Here is a 14,102-nt window from a genome sequence, read left to right on the forward strand (position 1 = left end):
GGCTTTTTAGATCTGCGTGCCAGCTTCTCGGCCTTATCTTTCTTGGCCTTTTTATGTGCAGATGGTTTCTCCGAGCCGGTGTGCTTCCTTTTTTCCCGCTTTTTGGGCGGGGAAGCAGGCTGGTCTCCCATGGTTAATGCGCCTTCATCTGAAGGGCGTGAGGACGGAGCAGCAGAGGAAGAAGCAGGGCGTTGTGGTGGCACAGTCGAAGCTGGATGGCGAGTAGAGGCAGCCTGAGTAGAAGCAGACCTCGCAACCAGTTGGTCTGACTGCATGAGAGCCTGGTCCTATAGTAGCCTTCGCAAGCGGTTCTCTCTGTTTTTTCTGGCCTGCTTAGTGAAGGCCAGACAATGGCCGCATTTATCCGTCCTGTGACCCTCCCCCAAGCAGAGGAGGCACAGGTCGTGCGGGTCCACTGGGGACATCTTAGAACCGCACTCCAGACACTTGCAGAATGCCGCCCGTTGTGCCATTGCAGAAAGGAAAGAGAGAGGATAGTGCAGGGAGAATAGATAATATTTTTGGGTTTTCTTTTTTTTATAGAAGAAGAATAAAAAGACAAACGAGAATAATAGCCAAAGAACTATAGTAAGGATATATAAACTTGGAAAAGAGAACAAGAAAACAGTAACAAGGAAAAAACGGGCGAGAAACAATCTAAGTGAAAGTGAAAGCGGCACAAGGCACAACGAATGGCGGTTGCAAAGACTGGGAAAATGGCGGACACTCTGCTCCATATATACTACTGAGGGGGAGGGGAGCGGAGTTTCCCACCAAAACTGTTAGCTTTCAATCTTCTGGCCTAAGGCACTGCACAGGCACAGCACCCATATGTGTGATGCACAGAGGCCACAACGAAGAACATGGTTTATTGGCCAGTGCAATGAAATTAATGGATAGAAAAACACACCCTGGAAGGATTCAATGCACACTTCCCTTTCCTGCCAAAATGACTAAAGCTTTAGACAGAAGTGGCCTTTTACTTAACCAAAGGAAATGCGAGTTCAATGCCAGTTCAAAACAGTTCAAAATCAACTGCATTCTTCTACTGAATGTACTCCAGTATGAGTCACTGTTTTAACACTTTGGAAAACCACTTAAGGGTGCATATATGGATTATAGTTCTTCTTTCCCATGAGTAAGTCTGATTATTAATTTAAAGCAGAACAAATAAAAATGCTATAAAATAGAAACAAAACTCTTGTAGGAGATTTTAAAATTATATCCCACCAGCTCTACCATTTCCTTCCCTTTTAGTTTTCTCTGTAATGAAATCCATGCCAATTTAGTATATTAGTAGTGATATTTTACAGTGTTTGTTTTGTATTTTATGTTTCAAAAGCACACCCTAAATGTGCACCATGATAAGTTATCAATAATTTTTATTTAAAAGATCAAGAGAATCAGAAAGGAAAAAGAGTGAAAACAAAATGCACAACAGTATACGGTAGAAAGCTTTCAATGGTGATGACTTCTGACAGATGCAGTATATGAAAAGTCATCCAACTACTGATACGTAAAATATGAAGCATATACAACCAGCCAGGAAAGTATAGTCACTATGAAGATCTGTTAAGCATATGTCTTTCTTTGTTTCACACTTTACTGAGAGTCCAGCAGTTATTTTTCAGATACTATTTTCTAAAGCTGTTTGGGAAAAGCAATGATGTTGTATAAAAAAGAAGTTTCCATTTTTTCTCCTAATTGGATTTCAAAGGCAAGTCACTGATCACAGATAAAGTGGAAGGATTCTTCATTTTTTTAACACCAGGAAGGATGCCAGATTTGAAACTGGAGGCCTTGCTTCTCAAATACAAGGAGTATTTGGAAAAATAATGGCATCTCAGCATGAAGTGAATAAAACAGTGCAAAGCAAGACATCCCTGTAAGAATCCAATGACAAATGGCGAATAGGGATGTATGACCATTTCCTCCTTGGTTAGGACATGGATGGAAAACTTCAGGCCAGCAGACATAATCTGACATGCAAAGATTTCTCACTGGCCCAGATCAACCCCTCCTTCACAAGCCCTGGAGAACAGGAATCTCTGCAGTTGTATTGGTCAGTGATAGAAGGTAACACCAGGGATATGGCTTCATACACCATTTGCCATCCCAGTCTGCATATTTGGAAGGACTCCTTCTCAAAGCCCTGGCATGTCCTTTTCTGCAATGCAAAGACAGGAAGCTCCATGTTCCTCTCTGCATGGAGAAGAATAAAATTGGTGAGAAGCAGGACTGGCTGATGTGAAGGAAGCAGAGGTGCTTTGAGGACAGGGCTGCATTCCCTTGACATCATCCAGCCTGCCAGACTGGTCTGTAGAAAAAGAAATCCAGACTCTGGACAAAAGTCATTTGAACACTTCTGTTCTTGGGGCAAGGGGAGCCTTTGTGACACCAGCAGCCATTATACCAAATTACACCCATGACACAGACCTCTTTCTCTGGGTATATTGGTCAGTGGGCATGCACATATGGCCTAAGTTAAAATTGTTCATTAATATAATAGTCAGTGATTTCAGAAAGGCATTATTTTCTTCCTAAAGCAAAAGAAAAACAGTCTCATTCCAAGTGCAGTTAAAGATGTAAAAGGGGCATGTCATTGGGGAATCCTCATGGTGAAAGGCTAGAGGTGAACCTATGGCACACGTGCCACAGTGGGCACGCAGAGCCCTCTCTGTCGGCATGGGAGCCAAGTCGTCCCAGCATTGCCCCTGCAGCCGAGCATCGGATAACAGCGCACATAGGGGCCATCTGCATGCTCATAAAGGAGAAGCGGCACCAGGCGATGATGTCACGAGCCGCGACTCATTTGCCATGACTCATCCGAGCATTCACATGGCCATTCAGTGCACTGCCAAGGATATATATCTATTTGCTTGGACTGGCTTTGAGTTGTTTTTTCTAAACTAAAACCTCAGTTTTCAGGTTTTATTGCAGTGTTGGCACTTTGTTATAAATAAATGGGTTTTGGGTGGCAGTTTGGGCACTCGGTCTCTAAAAGGTTCGCCAACACAGGGCTAGAGGAACCAAAACATTTTACTACCTCTTCCTTAGCTGGAATCCTCTTCTATCAGAGGCAGAATGTGGACAGAAAGGCTCTAACTAATGGAGCTATTACTAATAGACATGGTGAAGGGAGGGATATAAAACCTTTAAATAAATAAATAAATAAATAAATAAATAAATAAATAAATAAATAAATAAGAACTGTCTTAACTGATCTTGCAGGTCAATGAAATAAAAGAGCTATTTAAAAAGTACTAGATGTAAAAGCATTTTTTTTTTAATTGTAAAATGCACAACTCATAGACAAGTTACCTTTTCATGATTTTCTATTAAGATCTCAACCACAATGTTTTGGAATTTGATGTCCATAATTGCAGCAACTGTTTCTTCTTGTGGCCGCATTAACGTTGGTCCAAAAACAACCCCCAGGTTTGCGACAGTCATTAGATTCTGTTTGTGATTCTTAGCAACACTGTAATGAAGCAAACATAGATGAAATTAAACAGGCTAGAAAAACTCCATTTATTGTTCATAAAAATCCCACCAACAAATTCTGTGCTTTTTCGGGCTCCTGCAATATTCAGTTATGTGGAGCTAACCATCATGTCCACTATACAAGTTTCTCAGTAAGCCAACTTGTGAAAGATAAATCCAGCTATTCCACCATTTTCCAGATACTGAAAACTAAACTGGTCTACAGAGTAAACACGTAAGCACTATGGAAAATCTGGTGTCTTCATTCTGTTTCATTATTATTGTGTGCTTTGAATGGACATCTTCTTCTCTGCCTGCCTTCCAATTCAAGTCAGATAATTTCTGAAATTAATTTCATAATTGCTACGCTTATAATGCTTTCTCTCTTCTCCTTTCTCATGTCCAATCCGTAATTAGATTCACAGAGATTCAATTAGATAACATTCAGCCTGTCATTTGCACAAAAAGCAAACGAAAAAGCCAAGAGCACAAAACTATTTTCCAAACTTGCATGGAAAACTACTAAACCATAGCAAATTGCAGAGCTCTAAACATACTAGCCTGTTTCAGCAAAGACGATACATCTTGGGAACAAATGTATTGTGGGATAAGCATGCATTTACTAGAGCTTACTTCATGGTTATCTCTGGTTTTATAACACACTATATAGTTCATACATAATATTATACATTCCCTGAAGAAGACAGTAATATTAAGGAAAGGAAGCCACAACCTTGAATTTACAAGATATGAACAGTTCTGTCATAAATAGGATTTTCTGATGAGCTCTCATTCATGAGCATGCAATAAGTCAGAGACGATTTGATGGCAAATAACAATATTACACATATACATCTCACATACACTATATAAAAAACAAACAGAAAACATGGTAGCAAAAAGACTTTAGTCTCTGTAACATTTAGGTTTCTAGTTTTGCTGTGCTACTTTGATACCTATTGCATTGTGACACAAACTTAGGATTCTTTTTAGGTTCAACTAGAATAGAACAAATTTGCTGATAAATTCTAGTTATGGCTCTAGTGTGGAACTGACAAGTTTGCAATGGTTTGAGGAAAGGGTACCTGCTACTATGCAATGAAGACTGATGTCACAGCTCGATGGATAGGCAAATACATTGAAATATGTGTTCTGTGTTAAGAAGTCAGGTTCCTAATTTGATTACAGTAGTATTTATTATGCCCAGATTTGGCTTCCTCAGTACAGTAAGTTAATTTAATGCATGTCTCTAACTCACTGAGGTAGACAATTCCATTTGAACTCTCCAACAATCTGCATTACACAGAATCTATACATTTCTTGACCCACACAGAAAAACTCTTAAATGAATATATTCGAAGACGGGAACATGGGTAAACAGGTAAGGCTCTGTGCCAATCTGTTTCTGCAAACTGAAGCCTCCATTATATGATGAACTGACTGAGGCATGAAATAGCTATTCAAGGTGCACAGACAAAGAGAAGCAGGGACTTGTGGGGACAAGAAAGACTGATGGAGCCATTTTGTGAGGAATGTGTATTATGCATTTGTTAAATACAGTCTCACAACAGGAAGGGGAAATTTATAGAGAACTGGAAAGGGTGCTAAGTTAAGTCAAGTGGTACAAATACAAGGGGAATGGTACAAGGGGAATGGTACAAGGGGAAATACCACTAAAAGCTACTTTGTTCCCAACAGATGTACTCTAGACAGAGATGCCTTGATTCAGGGCTACTCTCAGGAAATACACTGTTTCAAAATGTATGAAGAACATTGTACGTGCACTCTGATAATGAAACAAAAACGAAGCAAAATAAAACAGAAGCAGCAAACTAAAATATGGTTGGGAGGACCAAGTTAGAATCCTTTTTATCAACATGCTAAGCTTCTAAATATAGATTTTTTTGTTATTGTTATGCAGTACAGCATTCTGTTACGAAGCTTCCCCATCTGCAACCCGAAATTGTACAGTCATGTGGGTTCACATGGTATTTTTAACATATGGTTTGTCTCTAGTCTTACTGACCTACTGTGTGTCACCTGTTCTATAAGTTAACACTCTAAAAGATGGTATTTTCTACTGATAGCAATAAAATGAAATGCAAATGCGTGCGGGCTGGAGGCGGTGGCTTGCTCACTCGGAAATGTTTTTGGACTCGCTCGGAAATCTCTGATCGAGTAAGCCACCGCTACCGCGTGCGCCCAACACCACCTCGTGTGCCCCTGGCAGCGCCTCCTCCTCACCAGCCTGCGCGTGCAGCCACTGCCTTTCAACTGGCCCCCAGTAGAAAAAGTTTGAGGACCCCTGATCTAAGCTAATGTTATTTAACTACACTATGACAGTGATAAAGAACAACAGTATAGCTCACAGGTTTTGTTATATGCTTTGGTATTAATCCTGAAAAAAAAAAAAACTTGGGGAGCAGGATCCCCACAAAAGTGGATAAACTGTGAACGTCTCTTGGCCTCCCCAAACCTTAACTCTTAATACTGTTGACCATATGTGTGTTGGTAGGTGCATTACAATTAGCTCTTTCACGACCTGAATAACCTTGAGCTTAAAATAAGACCTGATGCACTGGAGCCCAGGACACTCCAGCAGCGTTCATCCTGCATCACAGCAGTACACCCAGTCCTAGGTCTGCCTTGTCCTCACTGGCGGGGTGGGGAGGACACCATTCTGGGTCAGCCACAGTGGCAGCCAGGAAGGGGAGTGTTTTGTATATGGCAGTCTGTAGAGCAGTAGGCAGTAGACCACAAAACTCCTCCTTCCTCAAAATAAAATAAAATAAAATAAAATAAAATAAAATAAAATAAAATAAAATAAAAATCTTTTAATTATTGATGGCAAAGTCACAAATAATTAAAGGTGTGAAAGTTAAACCCATGAAAGTTGAGGTTCGATTGTAATTTTCTAAAGTTTGTAAGTTTCTGTAGGACTATTTACAGAAAGAATATTTGGTGCTACATATTATAGGAGGGCCACTGAAAGAAGCTGTACACATTCACTGTGCATTTTGAAAGTATAAGGCATACCAAGTAACATAAACTGGAATCTAAAGGTTTTTTTTTCTTTTTGGTACATGTAAATGATTCTATATCACAACACTCCAAAGGCACTGGAAAAAAACTAGCATTTCACAATGCTTCTGCTGGCTAGAACTTAATAATCATGGGAAACGTTTTCCTAAGTCCTTCTAGTCTATGAAGCAGTTATCCATCATATTTAAAAAGGGTGGGCGGAAATCACATGAAAGAAGAAGCAGCTCTTGTTCTTTTGTTCTCCAAGTCAATAAAGGCCCACTCTCTTCATCTCAATTGCAAACAACAATGTTGGCACATAATTGCTTTGAGTCATCGTTACATCCTTGGCCCAGGAAAAGGGCACTTGTATAAGAGGAGCAGATGTCTTTCAGTATATACTTTCTGGGAAAACAGATGAGAACATGACATGTACAGGTAACAGTAGTAGCACAAAACAAATACCAGTCTCTGTTCTCCTCACTGCTGCTATACAGAACAGTACAGTATTTGGCATAAGACGCTCCACTCTTCTGAGGGATGATGGAAGTATGATGGAGGTAGGGAGAAAAATAATTCAGGGAAGATAGTTCTCGGAAAGCCACAGAAGCAATTTAGAGTCACTCTTGCAAATCCAATCTTAATTTTGAAAACTGGTTAGGCTACAAATGGCTACACATAAGAAATATGGATTTAAAAAGTGGTAAAGTAAAAAGTAAACATGCATTTTGATTAAATATATTTTAAAAAACCTTGTTAAATGAGTGCTAAGTTGGGAGATCTTACCAAGGTTTTTTAAAGTTATTAATAGCTGACAGTGGCTCAGATCATGAGCTTCTTGTTGAAAAATTTAGGTTTAAATTGAAGAAAGTAGGAAAAGCACTAGGCCACTCAGGTATGACCTAAAGCATATTTTATTTATTTATTTATTTATTTTTCAATTTATATCCTGCCTTTTTCCTACAAAGGGCTCAAGGCAGCTTACATCATTCTCCTCCTCCAACTTATCCCCACAACAACAACCCTGTGAGGTAGGTTGGGCTGAGAGTCTGTGACTGGCTCAAAGTCACCCAGTTGGCTCCATGGCTGAGCGGGGACTAGAACCCAGATCATCTGAGTTCCAGTCCCATGCTCTTAACCACTACGCCACACTGGCTCTCCTGAGGAATATAAAGTAGAGCTGACAAATAGATTTAAGGAATTAGATCTGATAGACAGAGTGCCTGAAGAGCTATGGACGGAGGTTCGCAACATTGTACAAGAGGTAACAACTAAAACCATCCCAAAGAAAAAGAAATGCAAGAAAGCAAAATGGCTGTCTGAGGAAGCTTTACAAATAGCTGAGGAAAGAAGGGAAGCAAAAGGCAAGGGAGAAAAGGAAAGATACACCCAATTGAATGCAGAATTCCAGAGAATAGCTAGAAGAGATAAGAATGCCTTCTTAAATGAACAGTGCAAAGAAATAGAAGAAAACAATAGATAGAAAAGGGAGGACCAGAGATCTCTTCAAGAAAATTGGAGATATGAAGGGAACGTTTCATGCAAAGATGGGCATGATAAAGGACCAAAATGCCAGGGACCTAACAGAGGCAGAAGAGATTAAGAAAAGATGGCAAGATTACACAGAAGAACTATACAAGAAAGAGCTTAACGTCTCTGATAACCACGATGGGGTGGTCACTGACCTTGAGCCAGACATGCTGGAATGTGAAATCAAATGGGCCTTAGGAAGTCTGAGCAACAACAAAGCTAGTGGAGGTGACAATATTCCAGCTGAGCTATTCAAAATCTTAAAAGATGTTGCAGTAAAAGTGCTACACTCAATATGCCAGCAAACTTGAAAAACTCAACAGTGGCCAAAGGATTGGAAAAGGTCAGTTTACATTCCAATCCCAAAGAAGGGCAATGCCAAAGAATGTTCAAACTACCGCACCATTGCACTCATTTCACATGCCAGCAAAGTTATGCTCAAAACCCTACAAGCTAGGCTCCAGCAGTATGTGGACCAAGAACTACCAGAAGTACAAGCAGGATTTCGAAGAGGGAGAAGAACTAGAGATCAAATTGCCAACATACGCTGGATCATGGAGAAAGCTAGGGAGTTCCAGAAAAACATCTACTTCAGCTTCACTGACTATGCTAAAGCCTTTGATTGTGTGGATCACAACAAATTGTGGCAAGTTCTTAAAGAGATGGGAGTACCAGACCATCTTATTTGTCTCTTGAGAAACCTATATACGGGTCAAGAAGCAACAGTGAGAACTGGACACAGAACCACTGATTGATTCAAAATTGAGAAAGGAGTTCGGCAAGGCTGTATACTGTCACCACGCCTATTTAACTTATACGCAGAGCACATCATGAGAAAGGCGGGGCTGGATGAATCACCAGTTGGAATTAAGATTGCCGGGAGAAATATCAACAACCTCATATATGCAGATGATACCACTCTAATGGCAGAAAGTGAAGAAGAACTAAAGATCCTCTTGATGCAGGTGAAGGATGAGAGTGCAAAAGTTGGCTTGAAACTCAACATTAAGAAAACTAAGATCATGGCATCCGGTCCTCTCACTTCCTGGCAAATAGATGGGGAGGAAATGGAGGTAGTGACAGACTTTATTTTCCTGGGCTCCAAGATCACTGCAGACGGGGACTGGAGCCAAGAAATTAAAAGACGCCTGCTCCTGAGGAGGAAATCTATGGCAAATCTAGACAGCATACTAAAAAGCAGAGACATCACCCTGCCAACAAAAGTGCGTATAGTCAAGGCTATGGTTTTCCCAGTTGCAATGTATGGCTATGAAAGCTGGACCATAAGGCTGAACGCCGAAGGACTGAGGCCTTTGAATTGTGGTGCTGGAGGAGACTCCTGCGAGTCCCTTGGACTGTAAGGCAATCAAACCAGTCAGTCCTAGAGGAGATCAACCCTGGCTGCTGTTTAGAAGGCCAGATACTGAAGATGAAACTCAAATACTTTGGCCACCTAATGAGAAGGAAGGACTCCCTGGAGAAGAGCCTAATGCTGGGAACAATAGATGGCAAAAGAAGGAGGGGGCGGCAGAGGATGAGGTGGCTTGATGGAGTCGCTGAAGCAGTTGGTCTGAGCTTGAGTGGACTCCGGGGGATGGTGGAGGACAGGAAGGCCTGGAGGAATGTTGTCCATGGGGCCGCGATGGGTCGGACATGACTCCGCGACTAACAACAATAAGTAAATGGCGATTTCATTTACAGATATCAATTTATGTTCTAATATTATGGTAGAGAAAGAATGAAGTATAAAATCCACGGCTATAACAGTACCACACATATCTCTTTCCCTCAAAAGATGGTAGTTGAAAATCATGGACAAAATGAAAAAAAGCTTCTGTCATTTGACATTGGTCTTCCTTGATTGCCTTTCTCAAACAAACAAAACTCACTGCATGTATTATCATTATTTAAGTTATGGTACTAAAGAACCTCTAATGCATGCTCACTCTTGTGCTCTCAAGAGAAAACCACCACCTTAAAACAAATTCTCTTAGGACTGCAAGCAACAAAAACTACATATGATTGTTTGGCCCTTAATATCAATGGGCTAATACAAGTGTTAGCAGAATACATCAAGTTACTGAATTTGTGAGTAATTTGCAAAAGATTTACAAAGCTGCTAAAGGAGAAATCAAGTCGATACAACTGAGGGTTTACATCTAAGAAGAACCCTATAGGCACAACTAAGCTTCTGGAAATGGCACTAATAGCAGCCTTCTCCAACTGATAGCCCCTGGCTCAGCTCTCATCAGCTTCAGCTACAATAGCCAATGATCAGGAATGCTGGGAGATGTGGTCCAAAGCACCTTGAGGGCATAAAGTCAGGAAAGGCTGAACTACAGAGAATACAATTTCTGCAGGCCTGCAGCCACAGCCAGGCTCTCCTTAGTAGGAACAAAGCCAAATACAGGGCAAAATATTCTTTCACATTCTGGATGTGAAAGAGTAAAAAACCCATAATAATGGTAGATTTTTACTATGAGATATGCCACTCTTCTATGAACTGCATAGAAGAATGGCATATCTTGAAGAAGCATACCAATACGCATTGCTTGGTTTCTATGGATGGGTGAGGAAACCATGCAAACTAACAAGAATGAACACATCCAAGATTGAAAGTAAACTGAAATAGTTCTTCTTTTTGTAAATAAAATAGTTTTTAAAAGTGGCAGTGTTGGAATAATTCAAAGTTACTTGAACAAGTAGCAAGGGTAAATCATTTCTGAGGACCTGGGAACTACTGACCAGAAATAGAATATGTAGCGATGAACTACAGAGTACAATAAGCTGCTACACACATTTCAGATGGGTTCAATTACTATACTATAACAGCTAAAATATTCGATGCATAAATTGTAATAGCTGCATAAAAGATGCCCCAATGTCTAGTGTATACCTTACACTACTGAAGTGTTACATTCCAGTAGTGTCACTGGTTCCGAAAGGCCTCCAAAAATGCAAGGGGAAAAAAGATAAACAGAGATATAATCAAAGAATCAATCATTGAACAGTAGAGTTAGAAGGGGCCAAGAAAGCCATTGCATCCAATCCCCTGCCCCAATTAACACCCACACAGATGATTGTCCAGTGTCTTCTTGAAAGTCTCTAGTGTGGGAAACCCCTTGACTCTTCTGGACAACTGGACTACTGTCATATTGCTCTGACAGTGAGGAAACTTTTCCTGATATCTAGCCTGAATCTAGGCTGTTGCAACATGAGTTGATTATTCTGTGTCCTACACTCTGGTATCAGCAAGAAGAGATCTTGACTTCCTTATGCTTAAGAAATTCTAAATCCTCTATCTGCCTGCATACCTATATATGTAGGGGGTTTATATGTACATGGCTGTGTGTGTGTTCAACCCTGGCAGAAAGCCATGCAACACTGGGCTCATGGAGAACCTGAAGTCACCTCTGCTGGCAGATTTAGATACTGCTTCCCAAGCAGTAGCTTGGGCTCTGGTAGGGGTACTGGTCAGACCCACTGCCCCAGTGGTACTGGAGGCAGAGATGCTGGAGATGTAATGAATTTCAACAAAAGCTCATCAGAACAGAGCCACCTGAATCAGGATTAGCTCCAGAGTTCATACATCTGAAGCCTATACTTCCTGAGGAACAGACTTGCATCCTAATGCTGATCCATCAGCACAGGCAACAAACCTAGAAGGAATTTCTAGGGAGAGAAGAAGGGAAAGACCAGAAACTTGTTTAAGACCTTCCATCAAGGAGTGGTGAACTGTCCCCAGGGCCATAAAATGCTTCAGATTCATCCTATACCTTGACCTTCCATGGGGCCACAACTACCATGAGGAATTCTAACCATTTTTGGAAGCTTTGGAGAAAACAACTGTCCTTTATAAATGAAAGTATCTAAAAATGCATTGGGAATTTAAACACCAGTGCAGCTATCTTTTGCTTTGGCTTTAAGCTGACTTTTAAATCCCTTTTGTTATTTTCGCTGCCAGTAGCAGCTTCATTGTGCCCTGTGGGCCTCTTGTCAAGGTCAAGATAGGACAGGACAGGACATTTCATAGAATCAGGATGTGTGCTACATTTAAGCACATCAAACTATATATTATTAAGTTTTTGCAATTAAATATGTACTCATCCTAGTTGCCTATACTTATATCTGATTTATTTCGACGAAAATGGGATGCACGCACATACCTAGGTACAAGGCTGCAGCACATATTAGAGATAAGTGGTTTACTCTGGAGCTGTTATCTTTCAATTGCAGGGACCAGGCTTTCATTCTGATGCTATGTTTACTTTTGTTAAGGGTTATCCTATTTTTTCTTACAAAGACTTAACCACATTTATTAACTTTCTGAGAATATAAAAGTCAAAAAACTTTTTGAGAATATATATTGGTTTTCCTTTTGACACAAATCACTGCAAGAACAATCTGTTCATGAAGCTTTCCGAGAACAACTCATTTCCAACAGCTTCCAGGAAAGACAGATTATTAGCAGTGGGCTAATAATTGCTGAAATAAGTATATTGCCTTTAAAAACAACAATACACATTTCAAGAGATAATTTGGGTACTCCAATTATAAAGTAATTCATTCCTTCATATGTAAAATATTCTGGACTAACAATCTGGAAGACAGCTAAATAATTCTTGGTGCTAGACAAATGAAAGAGACATAGTTTGTGTGTGTGTGTGTGTGTGTGTGTGTGTGTGTGTGTGTGTCCCACTAAAAAATTCACACCATAGTAGCATAGTAGCACGCACACATGTATGCATATGTGCATGCGTGTGCATACACACACAAAAGTGAGACACAGAGAGAGTTCTTATCCTTTATAAAATATCAATCATATTGAAAGAGGGTGGAAGAAATTCAGAAAAACAAAGTGGAGGAGATCAAATCAGGCCAGTATGTAATGCTTAAAAACAGTTGTTCCTTGATAAACAAAAACAAATTTAGAATTTTTCAGATGCTCAGTTTGCTAAAGTCTAATTCATCACTAGATACTTCTTAGTATTCCATTATTTTGGTAAAATGCCCCCCTGCCCCTTTCCTTAATAAGTCCTCTTTCTTGGCTAGATGCCTTCATGCACAAACAATGGCCCTTTGACTGTTGATTAGAGCCTGCCTGTTTCATAACATTGGACAAACTAAGGGGTACACATAGTGTAGATTAGTTCACACAGTATGTTTCAGTGCTGCAGCTTGTATCTTCCTGGGCAAAACTGCAACAATTAGAGAAGGCAGGGAGAATTTGGTGCCAACTGGTTGTTTATTTCCCTGAAAAATTAAACTGAACAGAATCACATAAGGCTTTAATTTAAAAAAAAAAAAAAAGCTGACTACTTAGGAAAGTAAAATCAGGGAGATGAGCAGCAGAATCAGAACACCACAAAGGAAAAGCACACCACTGAAAGGAAGTGAAATTCCCCTCCTACAGGTTACCTTGGCTCCTGCTCACTGATGGCCTGTTGGATACCAAGGTTTCATGGCACAATACATGTTAATCACTTCAAGGAATCCCCACAGTTCTTTCTTGTCAAATGCACTGGAAAGATATGTTTATACTGTCCATATTAATAACAACAAAGAAGCTTGACCAATACGCTCAAGGCCTCTGTTCTACAGAAGCACATCAGAGCTAGTCAAAAACTGAGCCAAATTGGGACCCTTCAGGCCATTTCTGGTAACACAATTCAGCCTTTTGAAAGTCAATTAGTTTGTCACAAACATTGTGTCTTTTGGTTTTGTTTCTCTCTAAAAGGTGATGAGGGGAAGAAAGTATGTTTGAGTGAAGGACTGTCTGGCTTTCCAAAGTACATGTTGCATTAGGGACTTTTCCATAAACAAATTATCAGTAGTTTCCTTTAAAAACACACCAAAATATAAAGGCATATACATGCACCTATTTTTCTGAAATTTGCTAGGTATAATCCCCTTCTGCATGGCTGGTGTGCCTGGAAATTTATCCAATTCTGAGCAAGGGAAAATGTCATAGCCATGTTAAAATGTCCAAATTTTAACTCCAGTTTAGTATGCAAGAATGCAGATCAGTCCATTTTCCAAAGCATTCCGTTCAAGTCTGAGTTAAATCT

At 40.1% G+C, this 14,102-nt stretch overlaps 1 protein-coding gene across 6 annotated transcripts in view; it reads right to left on the minus strand.

The window, feature by feature from the left end:
- ARHGAP26 (Rho GTPase activating protein 26) overlaps positions 1 to 14,102 on the minus strand; it is a 304,078-nt gene that overhangs the window by 93,027 nt on the left and 196,949 nt on the right. For all 6 annotated transcript variants that reach the window (XM_044454232.1, XM_044454230.1, XM_044454231.1 and 3 more), the window contains one exon: positions 3,322 to 3,481. In XM_044454232.1, the coding sequence (XP_044310167.1) occupies positions 3,322 to 3,481 (160 nt within the window). The remainder of the gene's footprint in view (positions 1 to 3,321; positions 3,482 to 14,102) is intronic.

Source organism: Varanus komodoensis, unplaced genomic scaffold, assembly GCF_004798865.1.
Source record: "Varanus komodoensis strain SLA01 unplaced genomic scaffold, ASM479886v1 scaffold7_3, whole genome shotgun sequence".
Lineage (NCBI taxonomy): Eukaryota > Metazoa > Chordata > Lepidosauria > Squamata > Varanidae > Varanus > Varanus komodoensis.